General features: G+C 35.6%; 1 protein-coding gene across 3 annotated transcripts in view; it reads right to left on the bottom strand.

Moving 5' to 3' along the window:
* Positions 1-17,068, bottom strand: part of LOC132156275 (SLIT-ROBO Rho GTPase-activating protein 1-like) — a 102,845-nt gene that overhangs the window by 29,075 nt on the left and 56,702 nt on the right. For all 3 annotated transcript variants that reach the window (XM_059565206.1, XM_059565204.1, XM_059565205.1), the window contains exons 4-9: positions 15,520-15,582; positions 11,204-11,386; positions 10,362-10,490; positions 8,104-8,325; positions 5,461-5,562; positions 363-560 (exon numbers count right to left, since the gene is read on the bottom strand). In XM_059565206.1, the coding sequence (XP_059421189.1) occupies positions 363-560; positions 5,461-5,562; positions 8,104-8,325; positions 10,362-10,490; positions 11,204-11,386; positions 15,520-15,582 (897 nt within the window). The remainder of the gene's footprint in view (positions 1-362; positions 561-5,460; positions 5,563-8,103; positions 8,326-10,361; positions 10,491-11,203; positions 11,387-15,519; positions 15,583-17,068) is intronic.

Here is a 17,068-nt window from a genome sequence, read left to right as displayed (position 1 = left end):
TTTTTGCCACATCTGCCAGTGGAGAGTGAATTGAGAAAGCAAACCATCCATCCAGCCATCTATCTATCACTTGATAACATGCCTATGAAATACATTTAAATAAAGTGACTTATTTAATTAAAATTAAATAATATAAAATTTAGACTTTCTTATATTGCACAATGAAACTTGATTATATGAAAATGTATTTCTTTAATACTAATAAATATGTAAATTTCTCTGCAAATCTTTCTTAAAATGCACCAGTTTAAAGATGGAACCTGATAACATGCCTATGAAATACATTTAAATAAATATGGAAAATATTTAAAGTAACCGATTGAATTTTAAATACTAGTAAATCTTAATGAAGCAAAATTGACCATAAAATAGAACTGCTCTGTCTCCTGTTGGTTGGCGCGTCTCTTGGCGATGCTTGGCTTGCTGAGGTAGGTTTCTGACACGGTGGACTTGACCGATTCAGTAGAGCGGCTGTGATGGAAACTTTCGGACACGTCATAGTCCTCGATGGTCACCATGTCCTGGATAGTAGTGAGAGTGGCCTCTGAGGTCTTCTTTATCTAAAATAGGATAACTTTTTTAGTAGGAAAGCCACAGTCATGTAGAAAACAGTCATTTTTTATAATTTGTTAAGGAAAATCCAAACTCCAAAGCAATATAACTCTAGAATAGTCTTGCAACATTTATTAATAAGAATGTATGTCAGTGCAAAAGTGATAAGAGGAGGGGAAGAAAATGCTAGGAAAACACATTAAAACACCAAATAATAGAGAGGGAGAAAAAAAAAATCTGCCAGTCCCTGCTTGACATGTGCTCTGTGACTAATAGCAGGCCTTGAGCAAGACACCAGACCAAAGAAATCAATGTATAACATGGGGAGTGGAAGATGACCCAAGGGACCATCATTCATTTGATGGCCTTGAGGATTTATTTCCTGTATCTTTCCAGTGTCAGACATGCAACATAATCATACAGTTCTAAATATCTGGAAGTGTACCCTTATATCCCAAGAGGAACAGACTAACAAATTGCAAAGTCAATTGTAAACCAGTGACAGCCTTTAATGAATAAAATAAACAATATAAAGCCACTTTTTGTAATGTGCATTCAATGCTTTAAGTAGCATTTCTTGGCAAATATTGACAAATACTATTATAATTTGATTATTCAATTAGCACATCATGTAAATGAACCCAATTACAATATTTAATTAACTGACAGCACTAATAAAAACAAAATAAATTAACCACATAAAACAGCGAAAAGGAGAAGGCAAGGAGATAAAAAAGATAAAATAGGAAAGAAAAATATATTGAAAGCTGGAAATAATGAAAAAAGCAATACATTATAATAAAACATTGTGTGTGTGTGTATATATATATATATATATATATATATATATATATATGTATACGTGTGTGTGTGTATAAACATATATCAAATTAATCAATCAATGAATAAATAAAAGTGAATTAAAATACAATTTTATATATCATTTAGAGAGAGTTTAATATATATTACTAAACATAATTAAACTATATAATCATTTAACTACATTAAATGACGAAAAGGAGAAAGCAAGAGTTAAAAAATACGATGTGGAACAGATGTTGAAAGCTGGTGCAATCGCTCAGTGGATGCATTTGTTCACCTGCTGAAAGTGGCTGCACAGTATGGAAGAATACATTTCTCTCATGCTGACATGCTTTCTTTCACACGCGTACCCACACACACAGTTCTGAATGTAAGCAGAGCTTTTTCTGATTGACCAAACACTGCAATCTTCTTGCAGAACACACAATAAGATACAACTATAGACAATGTCTCACTACCACAGTGTGTATCACCACACACGTGCAGCATAAAACTATAGCAGCTTCACACAGTGAGCTCATCTCTCACTGTCAATTTCAGGCTGAATCATCCTTCAAATCATTAGAGGATGACACACAAGTCAATGGAAACCAGCACTCACACCTAAAACAGTATGGATCAAGGTCACGGCTCCCTTGTGATTCACCAACCTATTGTGGCGACTGACACACTGCGAGATGATCACAGGTTTAAACCTGCCTCCTGACGTTAAACAGTCAGTGGTCTGGTTATGGTGAGGCCTTTATGGATGATATGCCACACCTGTCTTGTAGGATGTGGTTTACTGGGAAAGTCAGCCTCAGCTGAGCAATAACAGAGGCAGACGGGTCACAAAGAGGTAAACTGAGTGCAGGGGGAATGGAAGAGCTCAGTTTCAAGGACATGAAAGCAGTCCAAATGAAATGATGTGGAAAATAAGTGGGATTTTTTTTAAGTATCTTTAACAATACTTAAAAAGCCTGGGCTCTTCAGATTTTTTTTTTTACCTTGTGAGATTAAAGACATGAACGCTAAATATAAACTAGACTTCAAATAATAATAAATAAAAAAAACTCAGCTGAGCCCCTACTTACAAAGTGTATATTTTAAAATAGTATGTAGTGTGAATTACTTATAAAATAGTCTATACATCCGTCCATCTATCTATATGTGCAGAAAAAAGTAGTTGAATCAAGATTTAAAAAATTTGGGGAAAAGCTAATAGTTAAGTAAAACTAAAACCAGAAAAAAAATCATTACTTGAAATAAATTACAAATTAACTGAAATAACAACAAAAAAAAATTAATAATAACTCCAATCTCATCCTAATCTCTACAGTGAACACTATTTACATTATTCAATAATGAGCTTGAAAAGAAGAATGGAAAAAAGAAGAGCTGACAGCTGGATAACTGCTGAAGAAAAATGAAAGAATGAAACAGGAAGCTTGAATTGACAGACATATTTTTCTTTTGTGTCCGACAAAGGTGTGTTTGAGAACGAGGCAAAGCTGAGTGATTTATGGCGGTTATTCTATAATAATGTATTCATAAAATCCTTTCTTTTGTCATCTGATGTAGTGAAGGTTTTAGGAAACAACTTCACAAAAACTCAACACTATGTCCAGTATCCTGTGTCATGTTCATTGCAGACCTTGGGTCTGATGTCAAAAGATGCTTTAAGCCATCTGGATCAACCAGGAAGTGCCATGACCTCACTTCCTTCCACTTCCTTTCAGCCTGGTCAGTGGTCCACTCACTATAAACACCTGTCATTTAACACGTGTAAAATACTAGTGACAGAACAATATACAATCAGATGATATTTAGGACTGATAACAGTGTAGTTTTGGCTGTTCTCTATAGTTTCAGGTCGAAACATTAGCAAAAGGTTGATTTTTCAATTTGATGTTTTGTCAAATAAAGGACTTTTTTTGTATATAGATACTGGAAACAAAAGGTTGTTTTTTTTGCAATTGTTTAAACATTTTCAATATTCTACAATATCCTTTAAAATTTCGTTAAATGACAACATAACCAAATATACTCACTTTAAAGAAAACAACGGGACAAAAACTACTGAATCAAAATATATATATTTTTAACAAAGCAATGCACAAAGTAAGCTTATAAAATATGTGAATTAATATGTATTATTATATGAAGATGATTTATCAGCTCCTTGTTGGCAAAGTCTACCAAGGACTATAGCTCCACAACAAAACCACCATCTGAAACAATAAAATTTGCACAGGACTGACCATTTCTAATGCTGCATCAAATATTGTACATCGATCTGACTAACAAGGTATGTTAAAGCTGTGAAGGTCAGGAACAACAATTGCACACACTGGACACATTCAGTGCCAAATTGCGATTCTGTCTGTCAAAACTGAGAAAAATATTCACAGCAGAGAAATAACAGGAAGGACATAAAAGAAGAAGAGGGCAGATGTAAGACACTCATTCATCTAAGGCCTCATTTACACTGAAGGTCTTGATGCCCAATTAAGATTTGTTGCTTATATCTGATTTTTAAGGGCTGTCTGTTTACATGTTCTTTCAATTGCGACTCATATCTGATTCATGTGTTTACACTTGCCATACAATCTGAAACATCACGCATGCATTGTTGTCATTTACTGGTTTAACGTGCTTCCTCCTAAGAATAATGTGATCTGTGCTGACAAAACAAGTCACAATGAGCAAAAAAAAATAAAAAATTTGATTTATGATTTGTTGGAATCTGACAAAAAAAAAAAAAGACTGGGCCACACCCGTTGGAAGTCGACAGAGTGAAGTCCTCCGTCTTATTATTAATTACTATGTTAATTAATCACACAATACAGCTATTTTTTATTTTATCTTTGCTATTATAGATAAGAAAAGAAAATAAACTATAATAAAACAGTAGAACAAATAGCATAGAAACAAACAAACAAATAATGCCTTACCTTTATCATTTTGTATCTAAACTAAAGCATTCATGTACGAAAAACAAATAATCAAATATAAAAAATAAATTAAGTGTGTTCATTATAAATAAATAGATTATTAAAACTACATAAGCAGTCAATGAAGTGCAGTGAACGATTCCCTCTTTTCTTTTATTATTAGATTAACATTATGATACATGATACAGACGTCCTATACTATAATCCACGGATGAACTATAATCTGATGTTAAATCAGATGTTTTCCCCCAACAGTTCCCAGAGCATTCACTTAAAACAGAACAGATTATATTTGTGTGAATACTGAAATACTGTAATTCTGTATATGTGGTTTTATCGGGTCAGAAGCCCCGTTATATGCACGCATATTGGATGACAGTCAGCGCCAGAAGTGAGAGGAGAAAACGTACATGTTAATATATATTTTTCACTGTTTACACTTTCATTGAAAAGATCCGATCTTTGTCACATATGAGCAAAAAAATCGGAATTGGGTCACATTTAACTGCCAGTTTAAACGAGGCCTAATATGGACACTATGAAGCCAAAAAGTGATTCCAAACTCCTCCATCTTCCTGACTGACGGCTTTTTCAGCATTCCACTTAAGGCGTGATTTAAATGTTGCAGCCTTAGAGAAGGCAAAATTAATCAAATGTGAAAAAGACAGTCAGCAGGAAGAAAAGTGAGAGGGTGTCACTGAGAGAAGCTTCTCTGTGCATCACTCAGGTTATTTGAAGGACAGGAAAAACTCTGCAGGGAGGAATAAAATGATTTCTTGTAAATCCTCCAAAAGCCTCTTTTACGATCAACTCAATTAAGCAAACACATTGCAAAGCTACCTCGCTCTGCAACAGGAAGATACTGGACTTGGCTAACTTATTAACAAGATTTTCGAATTCAATTATGCAGTTTAGCCTCAGCTGAAATGAACACAATCACTTCAGCACTGGTGATCATCCGATGCAATTGTTATTTAGCAGACACTTTATAATCCAAAGTAAATTTCTGGGAAACCCTTTTGTGGCAAGGGCACAAAAATGATGGTTTTGGTGAGGGGTTTGACTAAAACTGATTGAAAATGCCATTTTGAACTATTTTAAATGTTCCTTTCAATGCTCCTGACCATTTCTGGTGGTGCTCGGGTCACCTTACCTCTTCGTTCTCGATATTTAGGGTGGCCAGACGGGATTGAAGCTGCTGGAACCTCAGGAGGAGTTCTCCCTGCACTGGAGGCTGGGCCGTGATCTGACACACCTGAAAACAAACAGACTTTCAATTATAACACAGAAAGATGACAGTCGCCATTAACCTACATTGGGTCTTTAGTGGCCCAGAACGTCATCCACTTTTCGCCCAGCTCTACAAGAAAGCAAGATGATAGCTAGTCTTGCGTAACCAGACATTCAGGCTGAAGGGCTAAAATTTATGGCAGCTTTCATTGGCCAAGGCCCACCCATGAGGCCGTTTGACTGACATGTCCAACAACCAATCACAGTTTGTTTCATTCATCATCACGTTTCACGGTGTGGAAATGTCACCACAATAACAGACCGGTGTGTAAAACTCTCGGATGTATTTTAAAGATTCTATGCCGCAAACTTTAAATATTTCACATACTTTTGAATATCCAGCGTTTAGCTGATCCTGATAAGCGATAATCGTCACAGTTGTAAACACGACTGCTTTCTACTTTAGTGAGGGGGTTTGGCGCCACAGTATCTTTGTTTCCAGGTGGAACATTAAGAACGTGACACAAACGTCTATCAACCAATCCGATAACGACTTCGACATCCTGAAGTGTTTCCACTTTTGTGTCCCATATGCATCACACGTTTAGCCAACGGTCTGTGGGCGTGAAGTCTGAGGCTGAGACTAGATGATAGCCACCATTAAGGCCCGTTCACAACAAAGAATATTAACTATAAGCCACCAACCTTGTGTCATCTATTTCAAGCTCTTTGAAGCAGGATGGATTCTGACTGACTGTCAATGTTTTCATCGTTCATCAGCTGAGAAAAAAACACTTTGAAAGTGATTCCAACGATATTTTTCCACTGTGCTGTTATCGTTATTGTTGGTGTTGACTCTGCTATTCTTTTAAATTTAGAATGATTTTTAAAACTACATCTTTATTGCTTTCATTATAGTTATCATCCTTGTTGTGAACGGGCCTTTAGAGAACCTGCTCTAATAGAACAGAGCTCCCTAGAGGAGGAATCTCATATTCAAACAAATAACCAACACCTGGCACAATCATTATAACCGACTCTTATAAAGCAAAACCCCAGTTGGCTTCATTGACCAAGAGAGTACAGACAGGACTGCAAAGCAACAGGTTGTAATGTAATCCATGCACAGACATTATATCAGCCAATTAAGGAGGATAAATCCAATAAACACTCTCTCAAAACTGCTTTAGGGCGAGAAATGCAATATGATTTGGTCTCAACGCTCTGTGCTAACACTGCCAGCTGAGACACAATTAAAGGATATGAAGCCATCCTGACAACATATAATTCAGAATTTTATTAAGACGCTTTTCTCAACTCTGTATCCTGTATGATCTCATAAGCTTCAACACGGCTTTAGATAAGATTAGCATTGTCATTTTGACCTTTCTATTCATCAAAGAATCCTGGAAATTATGCATCGCCTTTTCCACGAAAAAAATATTAAGCAGCTCAAATTATAAAAATAAGAAGTTCTTCAACACTAAATCAGCATTGATGAATGATCTCTAAAGGATAATGTGACACTGAAGACTGCATTAATGGCTCCTGAAAATATAGATTTGCCACCACAAGAATATATTTATTAGGGCATATTTATTCTCTGGAAATATTGCAGATGCTTCTTTATTTATTCCTAATATCATCATCCCCCAATTAACAATTAGCAATGAAATTTGAGGAATTGTGTTGTACAATTTGGTTTGTCCCACTTTAAAGCATTCAATCCAATGTGAAAAAAATATAAATCTGTAAAATAATATCATATATAATATCCTAACATATAAAAAAAGTTAAGATTTTTTCTTGATCCCCAAGACAAACTTTAGCTATTTCCATTATTTTCTTACTTTTGTGTGAATAATCAAACAATAATTTAAAAAAAACTTATTTGAGACCATGGACCACAAAACCAGACATAAGGGTATATTTTCTTCGAAATTTATATTTATACATCAACTGAAAGCTAAATAAATAAGCTTTCCATTGATGTATGGTTTGTTATGATGAGACAATATTTGGCTGAGATAGAACTATTTGCTAATCTGGAATCTGAGGGTGCAAAAAAATCTAAATATTGAGAAAATCACCTTTAAAGTTGTCCAGATGAAGTTATTAGCAATGCATATTACCAATCAAAAATTCCATTTAATATATTTACAGTAGGAAATTTACTAAATATCTTCATGGAACAGAATCTTTAATTAATGTCCTAATGATTTTTTGCATAAAAGAATAAATCAATAATTTTGACAGATACAATGCATTTTTGGCTATTGCTACCAATATACCCCAGGGACTTAATAACTGGTTTTGTTGTCTAGGGTCACATTTATAGAAATACTTCTTCTACTTTTACTACTACTAGACATACATTTACAGAAATTACAACACAAGTAGTTTAAGAAAACATTAAAAAAATCTACAGGATAACAGTCAAGAAAATAAACCTCTCAGTTTACATGGTGTTAAGATGTAACTGATCATGTAGCTGCTACTGTGTTTGTATATACAGTATGTACAGTACGTGGGTGTGTGGCTTTGTAAGGCTTTGTTTAAATCTGACCTCATCTCCCATATGTGGCTGGAACTCAAATTTGACGGGTGGGCAGAAGGCAGTGGGGTACATTTCCATGAAGCGTTGCCGGTCACTACGTGGGTCCAGACTGTCCACTGCGTTTTCAATGATGTCCAGACCCTCGTGACGAGATGTCTGAAGGTTATATTCGGCCGAGAGGTAGGTCCGCAAAGCTCGGTTCAGAGAGGCGTGATATCCCAGATCACAACACTAACACAGGAAAAAAGAGAGGCCAACAAAAGAAAAACGTTACCTCTTAAAGCACAGAAAAAGATTAATAATAGGCAAAGAATCTTTCTAAGTAATACATGATGCATTCAAATGATAAAACGGATGGTGTGTCTTACTTCCCAACAAAGTGAGGAAGATTTTAAGCACAGGTGCAACAAAAAGCACAGCAAATGACACGCATTACAACTTTATCTATTTTAAATTATTCCCATTCTGCCACAAATATTGATGGATAATGTATTTTAGTCAACTCATAAATTATGTAAATATGTAGTTTTCTGGCAAGTTGCATCCCAGTTTTCAATAACAGTACACAAAATCTATACAAAAGTCATTTTTAATTATGAAACATGATTTAAGAGCAGCATAAGCACATTTTAAGTAAAGTGTAGCAATATTTAAAGTGACAGGACACCTATTGAACAGACAGTTCCTGTGAAGTAAAGTGACAGGTCTTGAATAGACTCAAACCTACAGCCTATCGGTTACCAGGCAAGATCTGTAACCACAAGGCCACTCTCAGCAAACGTCAGGTCTTACTCACAGCTGACATTCCAATCACATTACCACCAATGGTACAGCATTAAGCAACTGTAGCTTTGGGAATATTTGTGACCCTGTGTCTGACTGTCCTACATGAACTCATACTGACTGTGCTCTGGTGGTCTGTGTGCTGTCTTTATAAGGCTTTGGATTCTGACTTGTGCTAAACAGCGAGTTCTCCCCTAGTTGTTCAAGACTACGCGTAGACTGGCAGGAATTTCCATAATTTGATTTTGACTCTGTCATGGGGAACTGAAATGCAAAAAGATGTCCTGGATAATAAAATATGAGGGGGTGTCTTTGGGGGGATTATTTAAGTTCTTCGTGTCACTGGAAGACCTGCCGGAACCCGACTCCCAAAGCATCTGCAAACCTCCAAAGTCAATTTTATTTCATTATTATGATGGCCTGCTCTGTCTGTCAGCCTGCTGATTGTTTTAAGAGATTGAATGCCCTTTTTTCATTGAAATGGCGTGGTTCCTGTGCCAGAACCCAAAATTGAGAGCCAAGTGATGACACAGTCATTTTTATGAACCTGCTTTGGGGTTTTCGGGGCTTGACTTGCATGCTAAAATAACTAAAATAATAAAAAATTAAATATAAAATAAAACGAAATGGGAAAAAGGTAGATTGTAAGATACAGTAGTTGACCTAAAAATAAAAAAAAGACTCTCAGACAGCCTGATTAACAGAAAACTGGGTTTTAGGGCTGGGTGCCACTTGCTCGCCATTCATGCAAAAAAAAAACGCTTTGACATATTCAGAAGCTGGAGGACATACAGTACCTTAATATAAAAGTAGGACAACAGCAACCTCATGCAAAATAACAGAAACGGGGGTACAAAATTCTAATAATCTTATTAATGTAAAAGATCCCCTCGAATTGAATGAATAATTTTGTATTACACCAGATATAAGAATGCTAAATAAAAGCTTTTTCATTTAGTCACACTCTTTTGGAAAAGGCCTCTGGTTTCTCCAGCTACGTTTAAACCACCATTATTTTCTTTGCTTATTCTCTACAAGGGTAATTTTTTACCACCCCATTCTTCGCACACCTTTTGTTAAGCATTTGACAATCAGGCCTTCATAAAACCTCTTTAAATAAAATGTTTTTGTGGTTATCTGGAGATATGGAAATGAATGCAATTTAACCACGTGTATTTTTTAAAAACATCTCATTCCTGTCAGACACACCTGCATTTTGAAGTCTCAAGAGCTTAAGTTTGAATGCAACGTTGACAGAAATCTCACTGAGGAGTCTATGCATTTCCTCAGATCAAAGCAGGTGTAGACAAAGATGCACATTCAACCAAGAAACCGATGAAAACGGCAGCACTCTTTGTCATATTTAGCTGTCCCAGCAGACCTGAGGACAGTTTGAAACTATTTATAACTGTCCTACTTGTCACACAAAGTTTCTTCATCAGTGGAAGAAACCCTGAACCTCCTTTTCATTCCCCAGTACTTACGTCTATCAAATCAGACAAGTCGTGAATGTAATACTTGAAGATTGAAGCATTAGTGGCTTCGAGCGTCAGCAGGTATTCATTCCGAGCTTTGATCGACTTCAGCTTGTTCTCTGAGTACTTGGCCTGCCTCTGATGAGAGAGAAAGAGTGGAGAAACGAAACAGACAGAATTTGAGAAATATGCTGAAACATAAATACATGCAAGGTTGCTTTTATCTCTGCATGCAGTCTGTTCTTTCTAGATTTGTTGTGAAGAGACAGAGAATAAATGCTTGCAAAAATAAATCAACAAAAGATAGATAAGCATATAAACAGCAAAAAAATCATTACATAGACCTTTATGGATACATCTATGTGGTTACAAAAAATCTTAAAGAACAAGTATTGCTCATTTCCTGTATCAGCAAGGACATTACTTGCATTCAGACACACTTAGTCGTTAAACTCAACTGACTGACCATCAGACAGTGACTCACGCTAACTTCCATAATTTAACCATCCCACAATTTCTTGTTCCAGGAAGCATCCATGGAAAAAACTATGTCATGGGGTTTAACAGAAAACAGATATTAATTGCCATTCCTGTGAAAGAAACATTGCCATTCCTGTGAAAGCAGGATATTTATTTTAAATACTGAACTTATTTATGATAATTAAAAATAAAATTACAAATGATAGGGGTTTGTTTCAATGTGCTTAGTTGTCATAAAAATACAGTCATGTTAAAAATGGATCCATTAGGCCTTGAGATTGATTCTGACTTGATTCTTAGAACTGAGAGCTTTTTTGGATGGTTTATCGTGTTCTGATGTTATGAACTACCAAACACTATTTCTCATTTACCTTCTCCTTCATCTTCTCAATCTTCTTCACAGAACTCCGTCTCTGGTGTCTATCCTCTAATCGGATGTGAAACACGGGATCTCCAACACGTCCAATCTGCTTTTCTTCTTGCTTCTCAGCCTCTTTCAGTTTGCTCTCGGCACTGATGCTCTCCGTGTGATACATATGGTAGGTTTTCATCACCTGCAGGACCCAGAGGTCAGAGGTCAAAGTTCAGCTGAGCTCTAGTGCAACAGCTGCTCGTCTCAACCAAAACACTTCCATCCTCCCACTTGACATAAATCCATTCTGTTCTCCTTCAGAGAAACCTTCTTTTATGTAAAGCCAAAAAGCACCAATTGAAATGATTTAAGACCTCTGTTGGGAACGTTACTTTAAAAAAGTAATTAGTTATAGTTACTCACTACTTGTTCCAAAAAGTAACTGAGTTAGTAACTGAATTACTCTATAATAAAAGTAACTCGTTTCCAGGGAAAGTAACTATTTGCGTTACTGTAAAAAAAAAAGTTGCTATATGTCAAAGAATTTTTTTTTTTTTTTTTTTAGCAGTTTTCACAAGTCAGTTGAAATAAGTAGAACAGACAGGTGTTCGTACATAACTTTGCGAGATTTATTGCACGTCAACAGACAGCAAGAGTTTTATCCTGCACTCTTTGTAAGAAAAGTGTTTTTGGCCACTAGCTTTGTAGATGCGTGTGTCACACATAACATGCACGTTCTTGCCTTTGACTACAATGAATTTGAAGTAGTGCTTATATCTCCACCTTGAAAATGCCAATGTTTCATCGGATTGCTCCTGACTCGCCATGTCTGCTGCTGCTGGGAATCTCTGTGTGTAGCTGTTGCGTGTGTGTGACTGTGTGTATTTGGCGCCGCTGGCGCGTGTGTGTGACTGTGTGTGTTTGGCGCCGCTGGCGCGTGTGTGTAAAAACACTGGCTCTGATTGGCTACCATGAAACACATGACTCTGCCTTAGCCAATCATAATCGCTTATCTCGTTATTAACCCACCTTCTCACTCGCTGTGTGAGCCAGGGGTGCGTTCGGATTGTATATTAAATCAATGCATAGTAACGCTCCTCATTTAACGTTCAGTAACGTTAACGGCGTTGTAACGACGGGAAAAGTAATTAGTTAGATTACCCCGTTACTGAAAAAATAACGTCGTTAGCTAATGCCGTTCTTTTAAATGCCGTTATTCCAAACACTGTTTAAGACTAAATATAAATGCATAATGTTTTCTTTAATATACCTTTGTTTGCATTCAAATTAAAATCAGCACTTTCAAAGAGTAACCTAATGAAACAAAATTCTAGCTTCTTAATGGGCTATGATGGCGCTTTTATTTTACCAAGAAAAAAACAATAATTTTACTAGTACTATTAAAGAGATTGGAACTTTTGTATTTGTAGTACCCTGGTAATTGCAAACAGAATCAGCCGTTTCACCTAATATTTATTACCTTACTCAACACATTTCATCAAACCCAAAGCCCTTTTCAGAAGAAACGCACATATTGGACTACTAAAGCCCACATATTGGACTACTGTGAAGAAATCCAATTATTTAGATGTGAATATGAAACATAATGGTAAACGCTGCTGCAGACAGTCTGAGTCACTGTTTTGTTTAAGTGGCAATTGGTCATATCCAGATGAATTTTATAATGAGCATTAGGATGTGACTCAGAACGTATGAGCCTGTACTAGCAAACTAATAATGTCTACGATGTCAAACTCTGCACAAAGAGTGAGCACTTAAATGATGCTAAAAGCTTTGTCACATTGTAATTGATGTAACGTCGGCACGGCATGATTGAACACTGCATGCAGCTGATAACTCTCTTTTCCTAGAAATATATAAAATGATGTCAGCTTCTGAGAAAGTAAAAATGATAATAATACACTGCAACACTGAAACATAAAAAAATAAAATAAAAAAAGGAGTAGTGATAAGATGCTGATGCATGTTATGTGATTGCTAAGACACTCTTGAATGGTTTTTAGTGCATTGCTATTGAATTTTGGGAGGGTAGACCTCTAAATCTCTATGGTACTCTAGCCTCTAGATATGGCCAGTGTTGTTATCATTAACTAAAACTACAACTAAAACTGATATGATTAAAAATTGCTTTCAATAATTTAAAGAAAGCTGAAATAAAATATTATACCAAAACTTAAATGTAAAAAAACTACAATTTCAGAAATCCTGCCAAAGAAACACTAATTTTAAGATGAAGCATTAAAATGAATAATACTAAAAATTGTATAAAAATAAAGCTAAAAAAAAAAAAAAAATTATAATAATAAAATAATTTATAAAATAAAATAAAAAAGGCAACCTACACTAAATCTGAACTAAAAATAGTAGAATATCTATAAATAATATAATAGTATTAATCCTAAAACAATAGTGGATATGGCTCAGATCCATCATTTAATATAAATTTAATAGATTTAAATAGGTAGTTTTATAGCCTTTATAGTCAGGCAAAAATTGTTAGCACAACAATCAAGATACAAAATATATTCCTAGCAAAAAAAAAAAAAAAAAACTTTAACTCTCAGGGATAGTCCTGCCAAAAATGACCATATCTCTTTAACTAAAGAAAAGAAAAGAAATTCAGTCATGCATATTAGGAATGACATAATGGTGAGTAAATAATGCTAGAATTTGTATTTTAAGGTGGACTATCCCTTTAAGAGTAAGGTGTTTGTTTTATTCCCCAAACTTAAATATGAGCATTAGCATGCATTGCTGTCCTCTCATTTTTTTCCTGTCTGTCTGACTGTTAGAAATGCACGCTAACACTTATTTAGGTAGAAAAAATGAAACCAAAATTTTACAATTTTGTAAATATGAGTGTAATGTTGTGCCTTGTGCTCTGTAAGCCTCTTGTGAAGCCTGATGCTAATGCTAAAGCGCTAAGCTCCGCTCATCAGCTTGCCTTCTCCTCAATCAAAGAAGACTGAGCACCAAGCTGATTACAAGGACCCATTCACGATTAGACCTCTGAAGACCAGGTCATTCCAGGCCATAATCACAGTGGCAGTCACGCAGCATTATAATACACAGTACACTAAAACCTCAAAAGGCCTCAAAAGAGAGCTTGACTATAAAACGTGGACCAAACTAAATAGTGTTCATAAATATGTACATTTTGAGCAGCACAGTGCACTGCTGTCCACGACTGTATAATTAGACACATGGCTAGAATGGCAGACCAAACCATGGGCCCCGCTCTCCACTTACTGGTCTGGTACTCTGTTTACATTTCTGCTGGTTTTAGGAGGACCAATTTTAGAGTCACACCAGACCTGTTATTTTATTGGCTGTGGTTGCATGGAGGGTTTCTGATGCAACGTTCCCACAAGAGTGTTTTCCTCCCGAAGGTTAATTCAGGTCAAAAAGGATGATATACTTCTACACTGATCAAAAGGAAGCTGTGCTGTGCGGAACGAATACAAGATCAAACGTTCAAAAAAAATAAATGTGACTGCTTCAAAAAATAAAAAAGAATCTGGGACTAATTTTCTTGATGGGTTCTTATGGGCATGAATGGAAAGACAAATCAAATCGCTTCTAATTGAAACAACAAGGGATGCACAATAAATATCGGCCGATAATTAATGCGCATGTCGTCAGTGAAGCCGTTTATTTAATCAGCAATAAATTCCATCATGTGCGTGATTTCACATATAGATCACCTGTTACTACTCGGAGCCGTTGTTAACTGACAAGCTGACGTTCATTATTGGAGTGGATTTGCGCAGCTTGTCAGTTAACATTATTATTATTTCGTTGTTTTTGACAGTCACTCATGTCTAAAAACAAAAACTTTTTCAAATAATTTCGTTAAAGTATAAAGCAACTAAAGTAAATAGATTTAACAGAAAAACACATATTATGCAATGTTGAACTTTGCAAACAAATAAACACACAGAGGACAAGTCCTCATTGCAGGTGTTTTTTAGACCTGGGAATACATTAGCATCTTATTAAGACCGGAGGGGAAGCAAAGCAAACATGAATCTTCCTAACGACTGCGGTGGGCCTGACAGCTGTAATTAAAGTCTGAGAATTAACTAACTATTGATTATTGGTGTAAATACCGTAATCTATCAAGGCCAGAGATGAAGATGCATGAAATATAGGCAGTTTTATGGCTCTTTTACCACAATACACTCCTAAGTGCAGCCTGAAGCTAGAAGTATATGCATAAAATACAACATTTTTCAGTTCTCACAAGAGATTGACTATCACTGCTCACTATACATAGCTGTCAATGAGAGGAGTGTTATTCATTACGGTACTTACCGTGTAGAGCTCGTTGAGGACTTTCATCAAATCCTCTTGCATCTGAAAGGTGATTTCTTTACTCTGAAGAGAGAGAAACAAAAAGAAAGAGGAGGAGTCAGCTATCAAAATGTTTGACAAAATCAGAAAGCTGAAGGCACTGTGTGTTTTTGTGTGCAATTAAAATGTTAGTTTTATCAGAGATTTGTATGTGGGCACACATTTTTCACACTCAAGGTTTGTAGTTCGACTGTTTGCTTTAACTTTTAGCAGCTTATGTGGATTACCTGAACTTTCTGTCTCGCAGGCCACTCAAGACTCTCACTAACCCAATTATATCTCTACTAATCTGATTCCACGAGCCATTCCCAGCATCACAGTGCTCAAGGGTGTTTCGACTGAATCCTTCTAAAACAGCTAGAGCAAGACCTCCAGTCAATCTTGAAAATTCAGAGGCCACAATGTTCTTCAAACTAAATTAAACTCTCAATCCATGAATTTGAAAGGAACTGGAGAAGCTAACATCATTTTAGCTTATGTGGTTATATTTAGAAAATGTCTTTATGGATGTTTTAGGGTGAATCTCATCAATCTTTTAAATTATTTAAGTACAAGAAGTAGATATTTATAAATAATTAATACAATTGCATTTATGAAACCACATATGTGTGTATGTGTATATATTTTTTTTCCCTTTTTTTTTTCCCTTCTACAATAACTGTAATGTGGTGATATTACCTTAATAAACCAAAATACATTAAAGGGATAATTAACCCAAAAATTACAATTCTGTCATTAATTACTCACCCTCATGTTGTTCCAAACCTGTAAGACCTTTGTTCATCTTCAGAACACAAATTAAGATTTTTGTTATGAAATCCAAGAGCTTTCTGAGAAAATCAAAATGGCTTGTTAATTGAGACGGTCTAAGTTTTTTGGGGATTAAAAAGAAGGGAAAAAAAAGATTTTTATCATTGTAGGGTGGTTGTGTCCACACACAGCTAAGACAAATTTAAATGCAAACACATGTGAGTTAATTTTGCATCTGATGTCCCCTTTAATCTGTGTTCCAAAGATGAACTAAGGTTTGGATTGACATGAGGGTGAGGAATTAATGACAGAATTTTTTTTTGGGGGGGGGGGGGGGGGGTGAACTATCTCTTTACATACATCTATCCCAACAATTCAAAAAAAAATCTGGCCACATGGCTTTAATGCACTTAGTCCATTTAGTCTTTTAGACTCAATTTAGTGCTTCGGAGAGAAAGACTTTCTATAATATAAATGCTGGGTCACACTTTATTTTAAGGCCTAATTCTTGGTATTGACAAAATATTAACTACGACCTTTCCCTCAATAAACCCCTGATTTGCTTCTTATTACTAGTTAGTAAGGCAGTTATTAAGGGTAGTAGAATATGGTCAAGCAGAATATGCTTTATAAGTACTGATAAACAGCAAATAAGTTAATAATAGGCTTGCTAAAATAAACAACTAGTTAATAGTGAGAATTGGTCCCTATACTAAAGTGTTATCAAATGCTGAGTATGATGTGAAAGAGACTGTGGCTC

This window comes from Carassius carassius, chromosome 13, assembly GCF_963082965.1.
Source record: "Carassius carassius chromosome 13, fCarCar2.1, whole genome shotgun sequence".
Classification (NCBI taxonomy): Eukaryota; Metazoa; Chordata; class Actinopteri; order Cypriniformes; family Cyprinidae; genus Carassius; species Carassius carassius.
Note: the sequence above shows the minus strand (reverse complement) of the source record. Positions and strands in the feature narration are given on the sequence as shown.